Source organism: Notolepis coatsorum (genome assembly GCF_963971535.1).
Source record: "Notolepis coatsorum genome assembly, chromosome: 1".
Lineage (NCBI taxonomy): Eukaryota > Metazoa > Chordata > Actinopteri > Aulopiformes > Paralepididae > Notolepis > Notolepis coatsorum.
In genome coordinates this window covers 27,218,201-27,241,304 of record NC_140165.1, presented here as the reverse complement: position 1 = coordinate 27,241,304, position 23,104 = coordinate 27,218,201, and the positions used below count along the sequence as shown (strand labels likewise).

Below are 23,104 nucleotides of genomic sequence, written 5' to 3'. Positions count from 1 at the left end.
CTGGTTTCCTCCCACACCATAAAGACATGTATGCCTGGTAGGCAGGGACTACAGATGAAAACTAGCGCATTAGCTAATGCTGGCACATTTACATACACAGGTCTCCCTTGCAAAAGAGATATTGTATCTCAATGGGACTTCCTGGTTAAATAAAGGTTAAATAAAAAAAAAAAAAAAAAAATTGTAAACTGAAGATGTTGATTAATGTGCTCACTCATTACAGGCACAGAAACAGAGAGGTATAGAGGCTGCTAGAATTAGAACATGACTGAAACAGAGAGGTATAGAGGCTGCTAGAATGCATAGTCTTTATTTCTTTTTTTTCAGCAAAAAAAACTTAAGACATGTTTAGGGGACCTCAAAGATCTATATTAACTTGTTGAAAAGGACTAAAATATGTCTCCTTTAATTATTTATTTTCCAGCACCTCTCTGTTTTTGGTGTAGCAACACACCACATCTTTTATTCATCATTTCCTTCCCTGCCTGGCTGCCCCAGTCAGTGATGCCACAGATTACTTGTAAAAGTAATCTGATTACTGATTACTGATTACTCCTTTAAAAAGTAATCTAAGTTACTTTACTGATTACTTGATTATCAGAGTAACTTAGTTACTTTGAAAGTAACTAGGTTACGAAGTCGTCGTCGTTCCCCCAACAGTTTTTTTTAAACGCTTTATTGAAAGTGCATAAATTGTTTTTAACTTTTTTCTCTGCACATAACGTAAATTGTTAAACTAGTGCTTCAGCTTCTGTACCATCAAGTATGGTAAAGCAACAGTCTATGATGCTCACAGCATTAGAGCAGCCAGCCAGTGGTTTTACAAAACCAGTGTATCACATCTAACAAATGCAGGCTGAACTATTCAATTATATCAACTGTAACTATTACATTTTTTTATAAATGTCTCTCTATAAACATACAATCAGTCTCTCTTTAACATGTAAATTAACTGTAAATCTGGCAAATAAGAGCTTTTGCTCTGCCACCATCAAATATACATTAATCAAAAGGGAAAGAAACAATCTCTCTCTTTTGCTGTTTGGCTGGTGGACCTCCGAGTCCTCCTGTACCTAGTCGAAGCGTCAGCTAGTGTTGTGATTCCAGATGCTTTCAATGCAATTGGATGTGCTGTTTTTAGCGGTAGACAGTATTTTGTTTCCTCCGCATATGAATGTTTTTTTCACCCGGCTTAGCTGACACAAACGTGAAGTAGTGACTGAGGCTACGTTTAGACGAGCGTTTTGGGATGGAAGTCTGAACAGAAACCGCAAAAGTCGTCTTGCGGTTTCACTTTTAATTTTGCGTTTAGACAAGCGTTTTGGGGTGGAATTCTCCGTGCAGACGAGGCTGTAACAACGGAGCCCTGCTGTCACACGATTGGCGCATATGTCACATGACGTGCTGTGAAGACCCGCCCTACTCTGCCTCTGATTCGCAGACTGTGGATGGGGAATGTGATTGGACCAAAGCAGAGTCACTCACAGACAGAGGGTCCAGTCACGCCGCGGGACACATTCTTGTGCATTTAACCCTTTCACTGCCACACGACGTCACTCCCAAATAAGAAAAACAGCTCAAAATGTATTTTTGACTGTCGAAAACGAAATAAAATACTGCATTCCGCCTGCATTATGAATTTATGATGAGATAGTAATGAAATAGTAACGCACAGCCACTTGGACAAGTAACTGCAATCAGATTACTGGCTTTTAAAGATTAACGCGTTAGATTACTATTTTCGGGGAAAAGTAATCAGATTACAATAACGCGTTACTTAGTAACGCGTTACTGGCATCACTGGCCCCAGTACATTAAGGGGCCCAGTGCGACGTGCACAGAGTGTTCCTCTTCCCTATTGCAATCCTTATCTCTATTCTTTCATCTACATCATTACATTGAGCTGTAATTAACACTAGGGATGGGTACCTTTCACATTTGAACCGATACGGTACCGGTACCTGTGAATCGTTACCGGTACCCAACGGTACCTTTTTTCGGTACTTTAGTCTCACATTTTTATTTACCTACCTCAGTCGTAAAAAAAACAATCCAAACTTCAAATAACTACAATTTCGACCGTTTTCGGCTTGCCATCGCTCCGACTGCTTTGTTGTTGAATCAAGTCAAATCCTAGGTAAGCATATATTGTGCGTGTGAACGTTGACATGAAAAGAAAAAAGGTAAAAAAAAATATATATATATATTTTTTTCTGTATCTCACTTGAATCGATACTCGGTAGTACCGACGTGTTTCGGTTCGGTACCTTAAAAGTACCGAATTCGGTACCCATCCCTAATTAACACAACAAGGATTCAGTGTCCTCTGATATTCAAAGTCATTAACTCTCAATAACCGTTAAACTAAATGAATGTGTGCGAAACAGTTTCGAGCCTTGGGATATGTCTGAGATTATGTGCAAAATATGTGTGTTTTTTAGTGAAGTGCCCTTTTAACAAAAAAAGTTATGGTTGCTAAATCTGTGCATCACGGACAAACGGTATGAAGAGTTGGGAAGTGAATCATTATCAGGGTTCCTGCTGGTTTCAACAAGTTCAATTTAAGACTTTATAAGACCTTTCACATACATTTACTTACTTTTTTACTTAACATCTTTTTACTGTATGAAGCACACTCTCAGGGGCTCCAAGCATTTCACCGTAAAGTACGTGGATTTTATTGTGACAATTAATAAACAAACTTGAACTTGAACTTTTAAGACCACTTTGAATAGAATTGATCTATTTCACGACCATACTGGCAAATAAAGTATGAAAGAAAATTAGGATGAAAGAAGTAATTCCTTACAAATAGTTTGGGGGGGGGGGGCTGCTTACTTCGTAGCCCAGACATTTCCACCCCAAACGCATTTAAACATACATTTTTTAAATATTATATTATATGTTATATTTATATTATATTACATTATATAATCATATTAGAATGCATTATTATATTATATTAAACTATATTTACACTATATAATATTATGGTATTGTATTGTTATATTGTATATTATATTGTATATATCATACTATATATCTTATATCACATTATGTGTTAAACTTATATACTGCAGGTATATACTGTAATGTGTACTATATAGTATATCACTTTATATACATGCCATATAACACTAATGTATGAATCATATGTATCCCATGGGGTGCCCTTTGCAATGTATGGATATGTATGTATGTATATATACTAGAGCTGGGCCGTTAACGGCGTTAACGTGCTGCGTTAACGCTATACTAGTATCGCGCGATAATATAATTAACGCATTAATCTAAAAAAATAAAAAAATAATTTTTTTTTTTTTTTTTTTTTACCTTTATTTACCCAGGGTAGGTTTCGCTGAGCACAGATGCTCTTTTTCAGGAACGCCCTGCTTCACATTCACACAGTTCCATTCACACCTGGGAGCTGCCCAGTACAACCACAGTTGACACCATTGGCCACTGAGCAACTCCACTGGAGCAGTTGATTCAAGCCATGTCACATAGTTCAAGTTTGAAATGATTCTTTCTGTTTTGCTCCTGAGAGTGTGCTAGATACTGTACTGTACTGGTAATATTATTTATTTGTGTTAACTTCTGAATAAAACAACTTATTAAACACAAGTACATCTTATTGAACATTATTTTGATATTTCATTACCAATTATCATAGCAAAACAGCTTTTTCAAACAGTCTGTAATGCATTTTGGAAACGGGAGATGGGCTCATGGTGTAATGGGCCACCTGGCCTGAGAAACATAAGGAGGAAAGAAAAAGTAAGGACTTACTTCTGGTCATTATTTGGGTAGAACACACATATTTTGAATGCCTTCGGCAGTTTTTTTTTTTTTTTTTAGCCATTTTAATCTAGATTAATCTAGATTAAATCCAGGATTGCAGATAGATTAATCTAGATTAAAAAAATGTATCTATGCCCACCTCTAATATATACACATATATATTATATATATATATATATTAGGGATGTCCGATAGTATCGGCCTACCGATATTATCGGCTGATATTGGCATTAAAATGTGATATCGGAAAATATCGGTATCGGTTTTCAAAAAAAATTAAAAAAAGATTTTTTACATTTCTATAACCTTTATTTACCCAGGCAAGCAAGAACAAATTCTGATTTTATTTATTGTCAAAAGTATGCATAATGTGTTAATTCCACAACAAGAGGTGCAAATCCAGAGCCTGCAGGATCATGAAAGACCCTCACCACCCCAACAATAGCCTGTTCATGCTGCTGCGGTCAGGCAAACGCCTGCGAGCACCAGTAACGAGGACAGAGAGACTTAGGCTCAGCTTCTTCCCCCAGGCCATCAGAGCCTTGAACACTGAACTCTCCACGCACAAGCACACATGAGCACACACACAACACACACACTGTACACGCTCACACACTAGCAGCCACTTTAACATGAGCGCACACACACACTCATGCTGCACACGCTCACACTATGGACACTTTACAGAAGGAAAGATCACTTTAAGAATAGTATAGCTTGAGATCGTATAATATAGCATTGTATAGCAGTGTACATAAAGACCCAATGCCTCATCTGTAGCTAACAGTGTACTGCACTGCCACAGGACCTAGCATGTCCTACCATGCTCTGTAAATAGCTCATGTACAGATACCGATATGCCTACTTTGTTTACTTGTTTATTGCACTATGTCGCTCTATTGGTTGGACTCTTATATTATTACTTGTATTATGCACATCGTTGCGGGCGAGACCCCCCGCATTTCACTGTATACCTGTATGCCGTGACAAATAAAACTCTTGTATCTTGTAATGTTAATTACCTGAAATTATTCCGTTTTTTTGGGGGGGGGGGGGGGGACCCTGCATATATCGGTATCGGTTGATATCAGTATCGGAAATTAAGAGTTGGACAATATCGGTATAGGTAAAAAAGCCAATATCGAGTGTTACAAAGGATCAGATTAAACCGAATATATATATTTATTGATTGATATATATTGCATAGTATTTGTATATCGTTTGATATCCCTTGTATATTCCTTGTACATATACACGGAATGTCCCTTTAGCCTATTACAGACCATAATATTTCAGTCTCCTATTGGACAGCGGTCCACAGGCGCCGGGGCCGTGCCTCCAGAGTCAGGTTCAAAGCCACCGTCAAGACATGTCTGTACATGCCCGGCCTTGCCCAGGGATACGAGACAGAAATGAGGTTGGCACTAGATTGTTCGCCGTGCATATAAATATGGCGCAGGTGAATACAGAAGTAGAGTTACCCAATAAGTTGAAGCCTCACCCACGATACTCCGTGCGGTGAAGTATGGCCTGTTTGGCCCCAAAATAGAGCATTGAGACCGCGTGCGAATTAATAACTGAATTGTCAGAGTTTGGCGCTATACCGTCGAGTGCAACATATTTCTATTAAGTCAGTAATAGTCTATTTGTGTATAGTGTATCGTGCGGCTAAAGTTCTACAGTGACCAGCATCACCAACGCTTCCTCGTATCAGCTAGAGTGCTTATCCAGGCTGGGCTGCTTTCATGGCGCTTTCACCCGAGGAGACCTAGACGAGAACCGGGTGGACATGTACACTGGATTAATCTACCCGACGACTGCATAGCCCTTTGCGGCTGGATTATATTTGTTTTGGTCCTGTGATTTATGGAGCGGAGAATCGCCGACGCCTACACGTGTGGGATTTACCCTGTGAGGAGACCAGTCGAGTCTGCGCCTCAGAGAGCCTGAGGCCGGCTAGCTTTCTTCACTGTGGAGCTACAGTCTACGGAGAACAGCTGTATTCGTCTGTGGATCAAGAGACTATTGCACCGTCTCCTGTACTTGGAGTCTCCTTAGTCATCGTTGACCAGACTCTCTACTACCGACAGATCCTCTACCCCTGCTGGCTTACAACCGGGGGGACCCTTCCAGTATCTCCCGCTATATATTACTAGTGTACCATAGATATAATTCCCTAAGATTCAGGTTGTATAATTACCTCATGCGTAACCAGAGAATGGACATTCATTATTGATTTGCCTACGCACATTCCTTTGCCTTATAAGCGCATCCAAAGTAAAATACAGTGAAGTATATTATGTACCTTTTGCTGCAATAAATACTTGATTACACCTTTGTGTGGAACCGATTCATTGTGGGAAGTGTTCATCATATTTATATATCATGTACTGTATGGCCAGTAATTAAAGTACATAAAGCGGTAGTGGTTTAATGATACCATACTTATCAATACAGTCAGGGAATTGTACCCCTCAGTTACATCGAGCATCCCTAATATATATGTGTATATATGTATATATGCAGAGCAATGCTATAAACATCATGTAGTCATAAATGTATGAATATGGGTAGGTGTGTATGCATGTAGACATGTGCAGGTAATGTATAGTAATGCATGTATGTAAATGTGTAAAAAAATAAATTTAAAAAGTTTTTCAGGGGTAGGGCCCGACAAGCCTAGTGCTTCTCTCTAGCCCTTTTCGGACAATTGGACAATGCTGCAACAGCAGCTGGTGTAACTTTGTATATTTATGGAATGACCATTGTTATGTGTCCAATATCCGAAATAAAAATGAACTGAACTGAAACATGATACAGAGACGTTATCGCAACATATAAGTAACTTCCTAATCCAATAAATGTTTAAGACCTATCAAAATATCAAAGTATTTAAGACCTTTTTTTAAGGCCTAAAATTGTGATGACTTTTTACCCTGCATTATTTATTGTGATCTAAAGCCAAAGCTTTGGCAGGTCAAGTATAAATGTAGAGCACAGCTTACAGCAGTCACACGGAGCTCCCAGTCCTTCTTGTCGTCCGACAGCACTTCTCTGATCTTTGTCATGGCGTCCTCTACCTCCCTGTTAGAGTAGATCTGGAGAGAGTGAGGGAGGGAGGGAGAGAGGGAAGGAGAGAGAGAGAAAGAGAGGTATAGAGAGGAAAGGGACAGGACGGTGGTTGATGGAGCAGAACAAGCAAGTGAAGAAAAGTTTAGACAATGTACATTGTGAGAGGAAATTGGTATCCATCTTCTTGTCCGACTCCTCTGCAGAAGACGGTAAGCGAATTTCCCCCAATTTTGGCGTGTTCCTTTAACTTTACTTACTGTAAATCATAAAAAAGGACACTACATAGACCTTTTTACTGGGGTACTGTTGCTTAAAGGGGAACTATCTTATAAATGGCCTTTTTCAGTGTTTAGCATTGTTTCCTAGCTATGTGGACTTATATTAATATGATCTATGTCTCTAATTCTCATATTGGCGCATTCTTCCAATTCTCCTCTCACAATATTCACCCTCACTGAACTGAGTCATCTGAAAATGTGCTGATTTGTGATGTCAGAGAGACTCAGCTGCATAATAATGTGGCAGACGATGTGGCTAGGGTTACAGTGGTTGGAGCCCAGCCTCAAAACGGCTTAAGATCTTGAGGTAGAAAAATGCTGTTTTTGAGGACTTGATTAGAAATACAAAACAATGAAAAAAAATTATAAAAAAGTACAGAGGTGTTCCATAAACTCACAGGAATTGTGTAAAAGTGCCCAAATAGTGAAAGAAATAGTAAAATAGTTCCCATTTAAAAAGGGCAATGTCACCCATTTTCTGAATTCATTATGTTCTTCCTGTGGCCCAGGAAGTGTTGTGTGCACACGGACCACTCTTTCCTAAAGCTAGAAACCAGAGAGAGAACCGGTAATGTACAATCTGGGGCTGCACCACAGTCAATGGAGGGGGCTCAGACTGTGTGAGCTCTTAAACAAGTTTATATTCTAGCATTTCTAGAAGGTCTGAACCAGAATTAAAACTCTAATTTGGGTACGAGAACTCAATGATTGTTCTCTAAATGACGTTTTTCAACACTGCACAAATCAATATTATTTCATTGACAGAGTAAAGCACTATCCAAATGGATCCATTTCAAGCACAAATTCTCTTCTCTCAAATTGGAATCGTGCTGAGAATATGAAAACCATTGCCAAAGTCTTTGAGGGCTGTTTTCTCAGAACAGCTAACACTTAACCCATAATGTGCCATAGCGCGCCGTTGCCCTTGGCCAAGGTACTGGCATTACAACTGGAGTTGGTCCCTTGACCAAGGTACTGGCATTACAACTGGAGTTGGTCCCTTGACCAAGGTACTGGCGTTACAACTGGAGTTAGTCCCTTAACCAGGGTACTGGCATTACAACTGGAGTTAGTCCCTTAACCAGGGTACTGGCATTACAACTGCAGTTGGTCCCTTAACCAGGGTACTGGCATTACAACTGCAGTTGGTCCCTTGACCAGGGTACTGGCATTACAACTGGAGTTGGTCCCTTGACCAGGGTACTGGCATTACAACTGCAGTTGGTCCCTTAACCAGGGTACTGGCATTACAACTGCAGTTGGTCCCTTAACCAGGGTACTGGCATTACAACTGCAGTTGGTCCCTTAACCAGGGTACTGGCATTACAACTGGAGTTGGTCCCTTGACCAGGGTACTGGCATTAGAACTGGAGTTGGTCCCTTAACCAGGGTACTGGCATTAGAACTGGAGTTGGTCCCTTAACCAGGGTAGTGGCATTAGAACTGGAGTTGGTCCCTTAACCAGGGTACTGGCATTAGAACTGGAGTTGGTCCCCGGGTGCCGCACTGTGTGGCTGAACCACTGCTCCAATAGTTAGGGTCAAAGACGCATTTCCTCAAGGGGATTAATAAAGGTTCAACTTTAATTTGTATTTATTTTGTTTCAATTAAATATTGGTGCCTCCCTACTGCTACTACAAAGAATTAAGTGGTGATCTGAAAATCTAGTCACATGACATTTAGTCTCATTACTGTTTTACTAGTTGAAGTGTAAATATACAGTCATGTGCATAACATGCAGCTAGATCCCCCAGACACGATAAACTACAGGACAACAACAAGCAACGAGAGTAACAACGACATGGACACAATCATTCATTAAAACCATCGCTGAATAATAATCTGCTAATGAACTTTGTTGTGATGAGGTACCATACCTGCACAACGGGCACATCCTCGAAGGCACGGATGAAGTCCTCGTCGTCCAAGGCCCCGGCGCTCGTCCCGTCTCTCCCTGAGGACAAGACACAACACACATGTCAGAGGCTGGAGAAACACACACAAGTCAAAAAAATAAGTACCGTATATCCAAGTATATTTTTATGTATCGTGAAAATGGCCTTTTCCTGTGTTTTAGATTTTCTGTATTTTTCACCCATCCCAATTTAGTTGTTATGCCAATTCCCTTCCTCGTTGTTGCTCGCATTGCCACACTGTCGGCCTGGGGAGGGTGTAGAACTACCACATGCCTCCTCTGATACATGTGGAGTCGCCAGCCACTTCTTTTCACCCGACAGCAAGGAGTTTCACTGGGGGAACGTAACGCGTGCGGAGGTTCCCGCTATTTCCCCCAGATCCCCTCCCTGCTGAACAGGCAACTGACCAGTAGGAGTCGCAGTTTACAATGACCAGGACACAAACCCCACCGGCTTCCCACCCGCTAACACTGCCAATTGTGTTAGTAGGGACGACTGACCAAGCCGGAGGTACCGCTGACAGCTGGATTCGATCCCAGAGTCTCTGCGGTGGTAGGCAAGTGCTTAGTCCACTGCGCTACCCAGACGCCCTCAACACACATTTCTGAGGCTGGAGAAACACACACACACCAAAGTAAAAATTAAGTATATCCAAGTATATTTTTATGCATCTATTGTGAAAATTGCCCTTTCAGGTGTTTTGGATTGTTTTTACAGAATGGGGGGTTGTCCCAACACTGAGAACATGTTAAATATGTACATAGTGCAGTTTCTTCAGTTCAGCTGTGAAGAACCCTACCTCTTGAAACAGGCACCGTTTCTGTACACAGAAAGATGATCTAGGTTCAGTGGTTAGGTCACATGGCCATACACTGCAGTATGCAGAAAGCTGATCTAGGTTCAGTGGTTAGGTCACATGGCCATACACTGCAGTATGCAGAAAGCTGATCTAGGTTCAGTGGTTAGGTCACATGACTATACACTGCTGTATGCAGCATTTATTTATATAAAAAGGTACACATTTAACTTGAAAGTAGGGAGAATGTACTTTTCACAAATTACACTCATAAATGTATTTACTGTACTTCAAATGTCATATGTGCACCGAGGTGAATGTGACCATTCACAGTAGTCAATGCATGAAGGTTCCAATTGCTAAGGACCAACATTATAACGGCACATATGTTGAGTCTGTGTTGTCGACACTGACCTGCGGATTTGGCGCTGGACGCGGGCCGCCGGAAGGAGCCCATGCTCGCCGCCTTCTTGCCCGGGACCAAGGCTGCTTTGGACGAGGAGCGTCCGCCGTCCACCGTGTCATCATCCTCAAAGGTCTTGTCTGCAGAAGGGGGAGAGAGAGAGGACAGAGTCAGACAGAGAGCTCCAGTCACTGGCTACACAATGACGTCTGTGGTGCCTTCAAACAACACAAAAGGAATGCTTAGGCCGAGTATCTCAGCAATGGAAGAGGCAGACCTCCTACTTCAGGGAATGACTTCACCCACTACATTCTTAGAAGAGCTAGATGTCTTCCGATGAAGAACCCTACAAGTTCTTCCTCAATTTCAGTATGAGCAACTCACGCTGGTATAGACGGCTTCGATCAATTTGAGGTGTGTTTTACTTCAACTGAAAGAACACAGCCTCTACTTTAACTATGAATATATAAACACTCCAGCTTACAGGCTTTAACTATGAATATATACACAACACTCCAGCTTAACAGCCTTTAACTGTAACAATATCTGACCCCTATATATTTGAATGGGGTAAGAATCTGTCATATATATATCATTGTTTTTCTTTCATATTCCAGGTCACTGGTAAATTGCTGACAACACAGAATGGTTAATTTGATGTTTTCAAATTTTTCTTTTTTAAATGCCTTTTTTCAACATAGACCATCTTCTACACACACGCCATCCAGTGGTTTCTGCCACAGAGTCCTTAATTACCACGGCAATCACTCACTGCGTGATTGCCAACCTTTTAGCAGAGATTGTAATTCATTGAAAACCTGCAAGATGCAGTGAATTATAATTTTATAAGGAAAAATACATTTTCTTTGAATTATGTTTGTTGTGTGCAGCAGCCAGCAGGTGCTTTCGTTGTTGCTGCCATCTTCAGGGGACTTCCCCATACCCAAAGAGCCCAATGAACCATCTCATTACATAGATTGTCTCCGACAGCGCTACAAAATTGGGGGCAGCGGTGGCCTGATGAAAAGGCTGCTGGTTCGACCCCCGGGACGCTCTCCTCTTCCTCGACACACACCACTGTTGTGCCTTAACTTAACCCCCCTTCCTCAACAACCCGCTCAACAACTGCTTAGCCTTAGTGGTCAACAGGGTCAGAGCCTAACAGATCGCACATGTCAACATGTATGAGTGTGAAGCAGGGTAATTTATGAGCTTTACTCAGTCAGTCAATCTATACCCCCATGCTCCCTGAACCTCCAGAGGTACCACTCTATGGAAAACCACTCTCGCCATGGACAACCAACTGCCATGCGAGTCCCCCAGAGCGCAGGAATCAGCCAGGCTAGCAATCAATCCTCATAAATTATTCAAAGGCTCCACACACATACACACACACACACACACACATACACACACACAAGCAGGGCACTCCTCCGACATGTCATGTGGCATCGACCAGCATTTTTTCTCCCAGTACAATATCAAAGCACGGTGCAACACCTCGGCTCAATATCAACACAATGTGACTTGTGTCTGTAGGAAAAAGCCAAACCCCTGGCCTGCCCCCGTCTGTGTGCTCAGCAGTGCCACCTGGCCTGCCCCCGTCCGTGTGCTCAGCAGTGCCACCTGGCCTGCCCCCGACCGTGTGCTCAGCAGTGCCACCTGGCCTGCCCCCGACCGTGTGCTCAGCAGTGCCACCTGGCCTGCCCCCGACCGTGTGCTCAGCAGCGACACCTGGCCTGCCCCCTCTGTGCTCAGCAGTGCCACCTGGCCTGCCCCCCTGTGCTCAGCAGCGACACCTGGCCTGCCCCCGTCTGTGTGCTCAGCAGCGACACCTGGCCTGCCCCCGACCGTGTGCTCAGCAGTGACACCTGGCCTGCCCCCGACCGTGTGCTCAGCAGTGACACCTGGCCTGCCCCCGTCTGTGTGCTCAGCAGCGACACCTGGCCTGCCCCCGACCGTGTGCTCAGCAGTGACACCTGGCCTGCCCCCGACCGTGTGCTCAGCAGTGACACCTGGCCTGCCCCCGACCGTGTGCTCAGCAGTGACACCTGGCCCTGTGTGCTCAGCAGTGACACCTGGCCCCGTGTGCTCAGCAGCGACACCTGGCCCCGTGTGCTCAGCAGCGACACCTGGCCTGCCCTGTGTGCTCAGCAGTGCCACCTGGCCTGCCCCCGTGCTCAGCAGCGACACCTGGCCTGCCCCCGTCTGTGTGCTCAGCAGCGACACCTGGCCTGCCCCCGACCGTGTGCTCAGCAGTGACACCTGGCCTGCCCCCGACCGTGTGCTCAGCAGCGACACCTGGCCCCGTGTGCTCAGCAGCGACACCTGGCCCCGTGTGCTCAGCAGCGACACCTGGCCCCGTGTGCTCAGCAGCGACACCTGGCCTGCCCTGTGTGCTCAGCAGTGCCACCTGGCCCCGTGTGCTCAGCAGTGCCACCTGGCCCCGTGTGCTCAGCAGCGACACCTGGCCTGCCCTGTGTGCTCAGCAGCGACACCTGGCCCCGTGTGCTCAGCAGCGACACCTGGCCTGCCCTGTGTGCTCAGCAGCGACACCTGGCCCTGTGTGCTCAGCAGCGACACCTGGCCTGCCCTGTGTGCTCAGCAGTGCCACCTGGCCTGCCCTGTGTGCTCAGCAGCGACACCTGGCCCTGTGTGCTCAGCAGCGACACCTGGCCCTGTGTGCTCAGCAGCGACACCTGGCCTGCCCTGTGTGCTCAGCAGTGCCACCTGGCCCCGTGTGCTCAGCAGCAACACCTGGCCTGCCCTGTGTGCTCAGCAGTGCCACCTAGCCCCGTGTGCTCAGCAGCGACACCTGGCCCTGTGTGCTCAGCAGTGCCACCTGGCCTGCCCCCGTGTGCTCAGCAGCGACACCTGGCCAGCCCCCGTGTGCTCAGCAGCGACACCTGGCCTGCCCTGTGTGCTCAGCAGTGCCACCTGGCCTGCCCCTGTGTGCTCAGCAGTGCCACCTGGCCTGCCCCTGTGTGCTCAGCAGTGCCACCTGGCCTGCCCCCCTGTGCTCAGCAGTGCCACCTGGCCTGCCTGCCCCCCCCTGTGCTCAGCAGTGCCACCTGGCCTGCCTGCCCCCCCTGTGCTCAGCAGTGCCACCTGGCCTGCCTGCCCCCCCTGTGCTCAGCAGTGCCACCTGGCCTGCCTGCCCCCCCTGTGCTCAGCAGCAACACCTGGCCTGCCCCTGTGTGCTCAGCAGTGCCACCTGGCCTGCCTGCCCACCTGTGCTCAGCAGTGACACCTGGCCTGCCTGCCCCCCTGTGCTCAGCAGTGCCACCTGGCCTGCCCCCTGTGCTCAGCAGTGCCACCTGGCCTGTCCCCCCTGTGCTCAGCAGCAACACCTGGCTAAGAAGAGCAGCACAGCGGGCTGCTGGATGGAAAACTCGCTCAAAAGCAGAGTTCAGATGCGAACATGACCTTATTTGGAACAGCAACATAGACCTCTTCCTTGTCATTCTTCTTAACACTTTGAGTGCCAGCCACGAGAAATCTCGTTAGTTCATGCCATGCGTTCAGTGCCAATGACGAGAAATCTCGTTGTTTAATAGTTATTTATTTTATTAGCGATTTACATGAATTTTTCATCAATCTAGCCTCACGTTACCATTGGGACTGTATCTGGCCTCGAACAGAGAAAATAACGCCCCCTATCGTCTCCCGGATGGTAATGCACGGATGGGACTCAATGAAAATGGATGAGAAAAGAAAAATCCGGAATCCACATTTAACTTCTCAGGCATGTAACCCAAGCTGATCGGACTCATTGTGGTCCCTCAGAACAGCGTGGATTATGTGTTTCGAGTACCCAGCGTTGGATCAATAAACGCAATCGATATTTGGAATGGCGATCAGAAATTGGAATCATCTTTTTGGAAAACATCTGATCTGAGGTAAGGAATCTATTTTACCAGTCTTGGAGTAATCAGAGTTTTTTTCACATATCTCAACGTGTCCCCTATATGTGTATGCAGGGAACAAAATAAGTACCCGCCAACCGCCAATGGCGGGCAGATTTAAGGTTTGGCGAGTAACAATGAGAGGTCTGCCCGCCACCTGGCCGGTAACAAAATAGTTCATATCGATACTCTTATTTTGAAAATCCGTGGTGGGTCTCATTTCCACCCCAAGCGCAGCTCCAGTCATAATATCTATGGCTCCGGCAGCTAACAACGTTCGGTTCATATCGATACTCTTATTTTAAAAAACCCCATGGCAACTCCGCGAGTCATATCCGCCCAGTCCGTGCTTCTGCTCGCATTAAAGCCGAGCAGGGCTACACAGCAGTGCGCCTATTTTGTGACCCGAAATAAGTCTGTGGTGTTTTTTTTTCTCACAACGGGTCAAATGCATCTAACATGCGTTGCATCGTCGCCATTCCTTTATGCCCACATCGCCCGAAATGAACGTTACGTTAGCGTAAGCTAACAAGCTAATCCTGATCAGAGGCAGAGCCATAGAGAACAGCAGACAGTGTGGACTGGGGAAAGGGAAATGGGGGGGGGGCACTCTCCCTTTCTCTGTGTGTGTGTGCGTTTGGAAAGACGATGAAGTCACTAGTCAGGACTCAGGACAGGAGTATATTATAGTAAATTGAGGATTACTGAGGATGGACAGATAATGTTGATATTCAAATATAAAAAAGTTTCGAGAGGAGTGGAAGTTTGAAGACAGACTAGACTACAATATGATGCGGGGGTGGTGAGTTGAAACAGTGTGTGTCCCGACCCCACTTCTATGTTTCAATAAATTATTTGCATTTAAAACTATTAACGCTGACTCATTCCTTCAGTCCACTCAAAATTATGCTAATATTCCTTATGTTGTTTATGATATTAATTGAAAATAGCATACGAGAGTATTATATGGTAATAATAACACATGGCGATATACTAAAAAGCCATTTATAATTTTTGGCTGGTAAAAAATCTGCCTGGCTGGTCGTTTTTAAAATGTACGAACTTAAACTAACGTTACAACTAACCTAAAGTTAGTTTAGGTTCGTGTTAACGTTAGATAATGTACAAAATAAACGTTTTCCGCTGCTATAAACGTTGCACTTTTATTTTGAAAACCCTAGAAAGGAAGTCATTATATTTTCTTTACCATCCTGTTCTGTGTTAGCTCCGGTTAGCTCCGAGCGTGCAGTAGTTAGTATTATATTATCAATACCAGCCATTGGATTACCGTTTTCTAAATTGGGGAGGCTTTTAATCGTCAAGGTAAGAGGATTTTAAGTCATTGTATCCATAAACTTCAATCTGTTCGGATCCTTTGAAGGAATGAGAATATCAACAAACACAGCTTCACGTTGAAACCACTGACTGCGCCCAGAGACTCGAGTGGTTAGGCAAAAAATAGTTCAGAGTATATTTGCTTATAAAACATAATTGTCTAATTAAATTATTTTTTATTTCTCCACGTGAATACACAGGTCACAACATGTTTACAGGAACGTTTTGGAGTTGTATTTGGTGACTGTAAGACCCTGTAGGGAACATCAGGCTCCGCCCCCCCCCCCCACTTCCAGTGATGAAGCTAAGCTACGCTAACGGAGCGACTGTTCCCAAAGCTAAATGCACGCACGGAGACAAAAAAGGTATGCATCTTCTTGTCGAACTCCAGGGAAGATGTTAAATAAGCTAATTTCCCAAAATGTTGGAGTTTTCCTTTAAGCGCTGGCACTCAAGCGCTAAATCGTGCGCCCCCTGCTGGCACTCAAAGTGTTAAAAGGGCCAGACCAGTCCGTTTGACATGTGGGTTCCAAGTCATTCTTCTTAAAAGGCCAGGCCAGTCCGTTTGACATGTGGGTTCCAAAGTCATTCTTCTTAAAAGGATCATATCAGTCTGTTTGACATGTGGGTTCCAAGTCATTCTTCTTAAAAGGACCATATAAGTCTGTTTGACATGTGGGTTCCAAGTCATTCTTCTTAACTCATTCAGCGCCATAAACTGTCCCAATCTCTGCCGCTTCAGGCCAGCTTAAAATTGTCATTTTCGTGGTGTTTCACGATGTTTGCAGAGCTGTGTGTGTGTTCTGTATTATAGCTGTGGAGACAATGGTGTGGCTCATTTGACAGACACTAACAACATGGAAAAAAAGAGTTTGAACTACACAGTGTAGTTTGTAGTTTATTACACGCTAAACATCACGCATTCCCAAAATAATCCAGTCTTTTTCCATAGATCGCGAGATAAAACACGTTGTGTGCAATAAGGCCAAACCGTTCTGGTTAATCCCCTGAAACCCCAAATAAAAAAGGTATATACCTTCACAAAATCCATCAAGGGGGGGGGTCGTTTTAACTCAAAACCGCGATCGTGTTTGTCGAGCATGTTTTACGGATAGTAAAACACAAAACTGTGATCGTTAGAAAAACATGTTTCAGGTTCGGTAAAATAGACATAGAATATACCTTACCTTAGCCAGAAGGTATTCCAAAAAGAATAATTCCAAGTGATCGCATCGCCATCGCGATTACCAGTGTATATGTCTATACACATTTCGATGGTAAATGCGCTTCGGCAACGGAATTTCGGGGCGATCGATTTGTGAATCTCTTCAAGCCACCTGGTAATATTCGATCAGCATTGCAATTCCAACGTAGGCAAACGAGCCAGTGACGGCTAGAAAGATCCGGATGATGATTTAGAACAGGGATCAGAGGAAAAAGATCAAAGGATCTAAAAACGAGTTTACTGGTTGACGCTCAACGCTTAAAAGGACCATATCAATCTGTTTGACATGTAGGTTCCAAAGTCATTCTTCTTAAAGGGCCAGACCAGTCTGTTTGACATGTGGCTTGTCATTCTTGAAAAGCAAGGTGTCATTCTTCTTTTTTACGCTTCATTTTGAAAGAGTTACGTTGTGCAGATTCTGCCATAGGCTTCCAGTGTTTCTGCGTCTTAAAAACACCACATGAACCCATGAAGTCACCACATCTACCAACCGAACATCTGAGTTCCATTTATTTTCCTGAAAAGGTTAATACGGTGTCTAAAAAAATAAGACTACAATTTCTTCCTCAGGTGCTGTATTATATCACAACGGAAAAGCTTTAAAGTCAAGTCAATTACTTTATTAATGCCCTTATCATAGCATGTCATAGCAGCAGCAGCATGGTACAGGCAGGAAAAATATGTATACAAGAATATTATAATAATAATAACCGAACATAATAATTATAATGGAATGGTAATACACTGTAGACAATGTATACTTTACAGATAATAGTACAAATGATATACATAGTAACAGCACATTTCGCCAGAGTCTGTGCAGTGTTCCGTGGAGTCAGACAGTTCTCAGGTTCTCCATCCATTTCAGAAAACAAGTGACACATGAGATGTTAGCAGCATTTTTGTCAAATGTGGTGACTTACTTGTTTAAGACACATTTCAGATACACTGGAAGCCCATGGCAGTGCTGAATCAGCGGAAAATAACCACCAAATATTTCAGTAATGGTAAAAAAAAAATGGTAGAAAGAATGGTGCCTTGATTTTTGTATCAAGGCAAGAATGACTTGGAAGCTACATGTAAAAAAGATTGGCCTGGTCCTTCATGGCTGTTCTCCACTAGTTGACCAAATAGTCATAGTGTAACAGTGTAAAATTGTAACAGTGTCCGTATCAACTGTCCCTCGTGTGCCTTTCATTTCTGTTGGGAGGCGCGGGGGTTCGTCACACAGCGCACCCCCGAAGTTAGTACTCTGCTTCCTGGCTTTGGGAGAGAGTAGCTCATGTTCACAAATACTGATTGAACTTTCCCAGGCCATGGAAATAACATATTTGAATTCCTAATTTGAACGGTGTTCCTCTTAAAACAGTGCTTTATAGAAATTGTTTCTTCCATTGCTGCTTTTTTAGTCTTTTTACTTTTCTACTGTACATGATTATATTACCTGTATTATGTCTTCTACTATTACCATGTGCCTGTACCCCCCCCCCCCCCCCGTGCTGCTATGATGCCTGAATTTCCCCAAGGGGATCGATAAAGGAATATCTTATCTTACTCGCCCGACCTGCCACCTCCCCTGAGGACCTGTAGGAAGGAAAGCCCAGATTCCAACAGAAAAATCCCTTCTAGGATAATAATAAAAACAGATGAACTGAGACATTCATAAAAGAAAACCGACGACTCACCCCTGTTTCTCTGTTTACATTCCCAATCCAAGATAATCAAGTTGCTCCTGAATAAACGTATCCAGAACTAACTGCCGTTGTCATACATCACCCTCTTCTCTCCCTTCATCTCCTCCTCTTTCTCTCTCTCTCTCTCTGTCACTGAGGTGACCCTCTCTCTCTCTCTCTCTCTCCCCCCATTCATCTCCAGACTCGAGACCATCCCGGGTGCTTTTTCATTAATCATGGATACTATTTCCACAACTCCTCATCACTACAACCCCCCCGCTCCCTCTCTCTCACTCCCTTCCTCTCTCCTTCTTATCCCTTCCCTGTAGAAAAACACTAGAGCAACTTACAAGAGCAGATGCGCCGACAAACCAGTTTCCTTAGCATGCTGACACAGACAAGAGCGGCGGATAGAGTGAGGGACGAACAGACGGACAAGACAAGACCGTTAAGTCAGTCAGTCGGTCGGTCCTCCTCGGTCCTCACGCCATGGCAGGCTGTCCCCTGACTAGCTCTCTCACAGTGGAGAGAGGGGGAGAGGAGAGCATACACCCTTGGCTTGCCCCTCCTGTGACGTTGTAGACCAGCACGTGCCACTAGCCCCCCTCCCATCGTGCGGTCACAAACACACACACTCCCCCTCTCCTCTCTATCTCTCTTTTACTCTCCGTCACTCTCTTGATTATTTCTCGCTCTCTCTATCCCACATGCGTTGATGATCAACTCCCATCAGGCAGCCTGCTGTGTTAAGATGCAGAACCCTGCCTGCCTTCACTGTGAGTGTACTAGTGACATCTAAAAGGACCAGAAGAACCACAAGGCAGATCTGACACCTCCCCCAACCTCAAGGATAGCCAAGAGCCTGGGCTCAATCAATATCTTCCTCGTGAACAATCCACTATCCAGATTTGCAACATAAAAATAAAACACGGCGACACTCGAGGAGGTTATGTTGAGATCAAGGCAGAAAAAGCTATCGCATCAGTTTTCATTTGCAGCTTTTCCATGTGGAGGTTTAGCGTTTAGCCTGACACATCCACACTGCCCCCTACTTTTGACGTGCTTCATTGCATCTTTCGGACAGTTCATTTCTGAGGACGTGCACAAAGTGCGCTCCAAAGGTATGCAGGATAAGCGGCTCCGCCCACTTGCAGACACGTGTTTAAAAGCAAGTAAATCAAGACCCTAGTACTTGTGTTCTGTGGATGGCCCCGTCATAATGAAAAGGAGATTCAGGCCTACCCAGGTTTTTTTACATGGTGCATACTCACAATGGGCCTTATTCACAAAGCGATATATTGTATGAAAACAGATTTCCTCTTATTCTGTTCTTAACTAGCATTTTTTCTTATTTTGTTCTTACCTGGGATTCAGCAATGTTTTCTTATTTTTGCTATTCTCTTAGGCAAGACCCAATTTTACCCAGATGAGAAAAAGAAAAAAGCCTACCATTGGTCAATTACCCCCAACTACGACTTTAAAAACACAGAACATATTGCGTGCGTTCCGCTTCTGAAATGGATTATATTATTGCTGTTAAAACAGTTAGATCGATCCATTCAACAGGAAGCAATTTGCGACTGATCTCAAAATGAGATTAGATTCAAATGTATTGTTATTTTTATACAGCACAAGTACCAGAGTGGATAAATAAATGCTCCAGAAATAAATATGCATGGAGAAAGGTGTATGGCTAGCAGCCTAAGCGTGCGAGCATTTATCTATCCACTCTGGTTGGATTGTGTATTGTACTTGTGCTGTATAATGACAATACATTTTAATCTAATCTCATTTGAGATCAGTCGCAAATCGATTCCCGTTGAATCACATTAAAATGAATGAATGAATGAATGAATGAAAATAATCGCATGATTATCAAAAAAGTTTCTAAATGTACCTTGCAAATGTTTAATACTCTTACATGGGAGTGGACAGATGTGCCTGCTTTATGCAAATGTATGTTTATTAAATTAAATAAACAACCAAAATGACGTCCAGAAAAATAAGGTAAATATGCTGCAATCATAACATGGCAAAGCCCAATAGGCAACAACAGATGGCCATATTAACCTGCTAAATGTAACATTACTCAGTAATAAGAGTACTCACAAAATGTAGTGTCCGACTTTACTCTTATAAAAAGGTTCACTAAAACATACGTTTTTTTTAAGCATTAAAACCAAACAATGGACCTCAATGCATCGCAACAACACACATTGTATAACAGGTACATTAGTAAGCAAAATTCCATTACTCAAAGATCATTCCCTGGATCCCTTGCACTTCTTTATTATTATTATTTTTTTATCCTCTCTTTCTCCGATTTTTCTCTGTTTTCTCCCCATCGCAATTTTAGTCGTTGTGCCAATTCCCCCCCTCCCCTACCTGGTTGTTGTGCGCATGTTCTCCTACTGGTCGGTACAAGGGAACCCTGAAGAAGGTTGAAGGTTTTTATTTAGACAACAAAACATATACAGATTATTACTCTATTATACATTTTTGTCAAGGATAGGAACGAAAAAGGCGCAATGACTTATTTACATCGTTGTCCTTGGATGTCAAGGATGCTTGAAACAACACATACAACTCATTACAGGAAATCAATCACAATTATTACATTTGCATAGTAATAATGGCACAACCCTAAATTAATACAAACAAAGCACATTTGTTGTTACAAAGTCATCCGCACGTTTCCTCCGACACGTGTGGCAACAGCCAGTGACTCTTTTTTCACCTGGCAGCAAGGACTCTCATTGGTGAAGTGTAACGTGTGGGAGGTCACGCTGCCTTCATCAAGTCCTGCCTCCGCTGAGCAAGCGCCCAGACCTGACCTGTAGGCGTCGCTGTCCACAACGCCAGTTTCCCACCCACGGCTTCCCTCCCCCTAACCCAGCCAAACGAGTTAGTATGACGATCAGCCCAAGCCAAGGCAATGCTGACTCCGGGAGTCGAGACGGATCCCTCGCACTTCTAAAGCAAATCACACAATGTAATTGTGTCCAACCTCAAATGGGGAAAAATAAAGGGTCACAAAAACATCCCCTTCTACTATGTGGAATCAAAACAGTGTCACAAATCCAACTGAATGGAGTCCAATGTTAATCTCTTAAATATACTTTTGTACAGTAAAACTGAAGTTCTCCTTCTCCCCCTCTCACACTACTATGTGAGAGGTTATTATCATTGTCTGGGCATATTGCGGGACAGACGCATATAAACAAGAAATTCATGTCAGTAATTAAAAGTTTGTCTGAAGAGTTCCGTCATCAAAATGACATGTATTTTTCTTGATACATTAACTGGTATGACATACTATCATATAGGTGAATATATTCTTGCCACTTCTTGCATGTGAATAAGAATGTGTATTTAAATTACCTGCCTGTTTAAATAAGGGAGTCTATGATCAGAGGACGTGTGTGTGTGTGAGTGTGAGTGTGAGTGAGTGAGTGAGTGAGTGAGTGAGTGAGTGAGTGAGTGAGTGAGTGAGTGAGTGAGTGAGTGAGTGAGTGAGTGAGAGAGAGAAGGTAAAGGAAGAGAGAGAAGCCGCAGGGCTGTACGTTAACTTTTTTTGCAGATAGCACTGGTACTAGAGGTTGATAGTTTTGTAGCACAGGCCCAAATCTTGTAGCACTGGGAGGAAGGGAGAGGCCTCTGCCTGGTTTGCTGGAGGTCAAACAGCTGTGATGTCACCATGACTCACCAGAGGGGAAGGAGAGAGTGGAAGAATGGTGAGATGGTTGGTTGGCTGACTGACTTGCCTCACATGAACTGCTTTCACACCAGTACACCTTCACATGAACCCATTCACACCGGTACACCTTCACATGAACTGCTTTCACACCAGTACACCTTCACATGAACCCATTCACACCGGTACACCTTCACATGAACTGCTTTCACACCAGTACACCTTCACATGAACCCATTCACACCAGTATGTTTTCAAATCAGCCCATTTCACACCAGTACACCTTCACATGAACCCATTCACACCAGTATGTTTTCAAATCAGCCCATTTCACACCAGTACACCTTCACATGAACCCATTCACACCAGTATGTTTTCAAATCAGCCCATTTCACTCCAGTACACCTTCACATGAAAAACCTTTCACACCAGGACGTTTTCACATGAACCCCTTTCACACCAGGAGGAAGAAGCCCACCTATTATCAACTTCCTGTTCTGTGTGTTAAAGGGTCAGACGGGCATTTTTTAGACAGAAAAAAGCAGCCTACAAATATGGTATGCTAGCCTCAGCTGTCGAGTCAAACTGAATTTAAACAAACTCATCCAAATAAATCAACAATGCAATGTCAAGGCAGTAAGCATCTCCATCCACCAGATGGCAGTGTTCCCATATTGGATCGGTGACGTTTGCCTCGACAACTACACCATATAGCAGATCTAATTGCATGTTTTCTTACAAGGAGCTTGTTCATCTCTGGCAGAAAACCACGGCAAAACTATTTTTGAGAGTCCCAGTACGCCACAAGGGCAGGAGGATCTGCATCTCTCTCTGAGGTGAATTCACCCATAATAAAAAGGGGATCACCACCCAAATAAAAAATGCCAATATGTTAGCTCCATGGCAGAGGAAAGTCCAATCAATACTTGTGAACATGAGCTACTCTCCCAAAGCCAGAGAAGTAAGACTGAGACTTGTGATGTCATCAAGTATAAAGTCTGGACGG

General features: G+C 43.8%; 1 protein-coding gene across 3 annotated transcripts in view; it reads right to left on the bottom strand.

Annotated features, from left to right (window-relative positions):
* LOC311240980 (CLIP-associating protein 1-A-like) overlaps positions 1-23,104 on the bottom strand; it is a 127,226-nt gene that overhangs the window by 81,171 nt on the left and 22,951 nt on the right. For all 3 annotated transcript variants that reach the window (XM_084329617.1, XM_084329618.1, XM_084329619.1), the window contains 3 exons: positions 10,278-10,406; positions 9,029-9,105; positions 6,807-6,899 (listed from right to left, as the gene is read on the bottom strand). In XM_084329617.1, the coding sequence (XP_084185743.1) occupies positions 6,807-6,899; positions 9,029-9,105; positions 10,278-10,406 (299 nt within the window). The remainder of the gene's footprint in view (positions 1-6,806; positions 6,900-9,028; positions 9,106-10,277; positions 10,407-23,104) is intronic.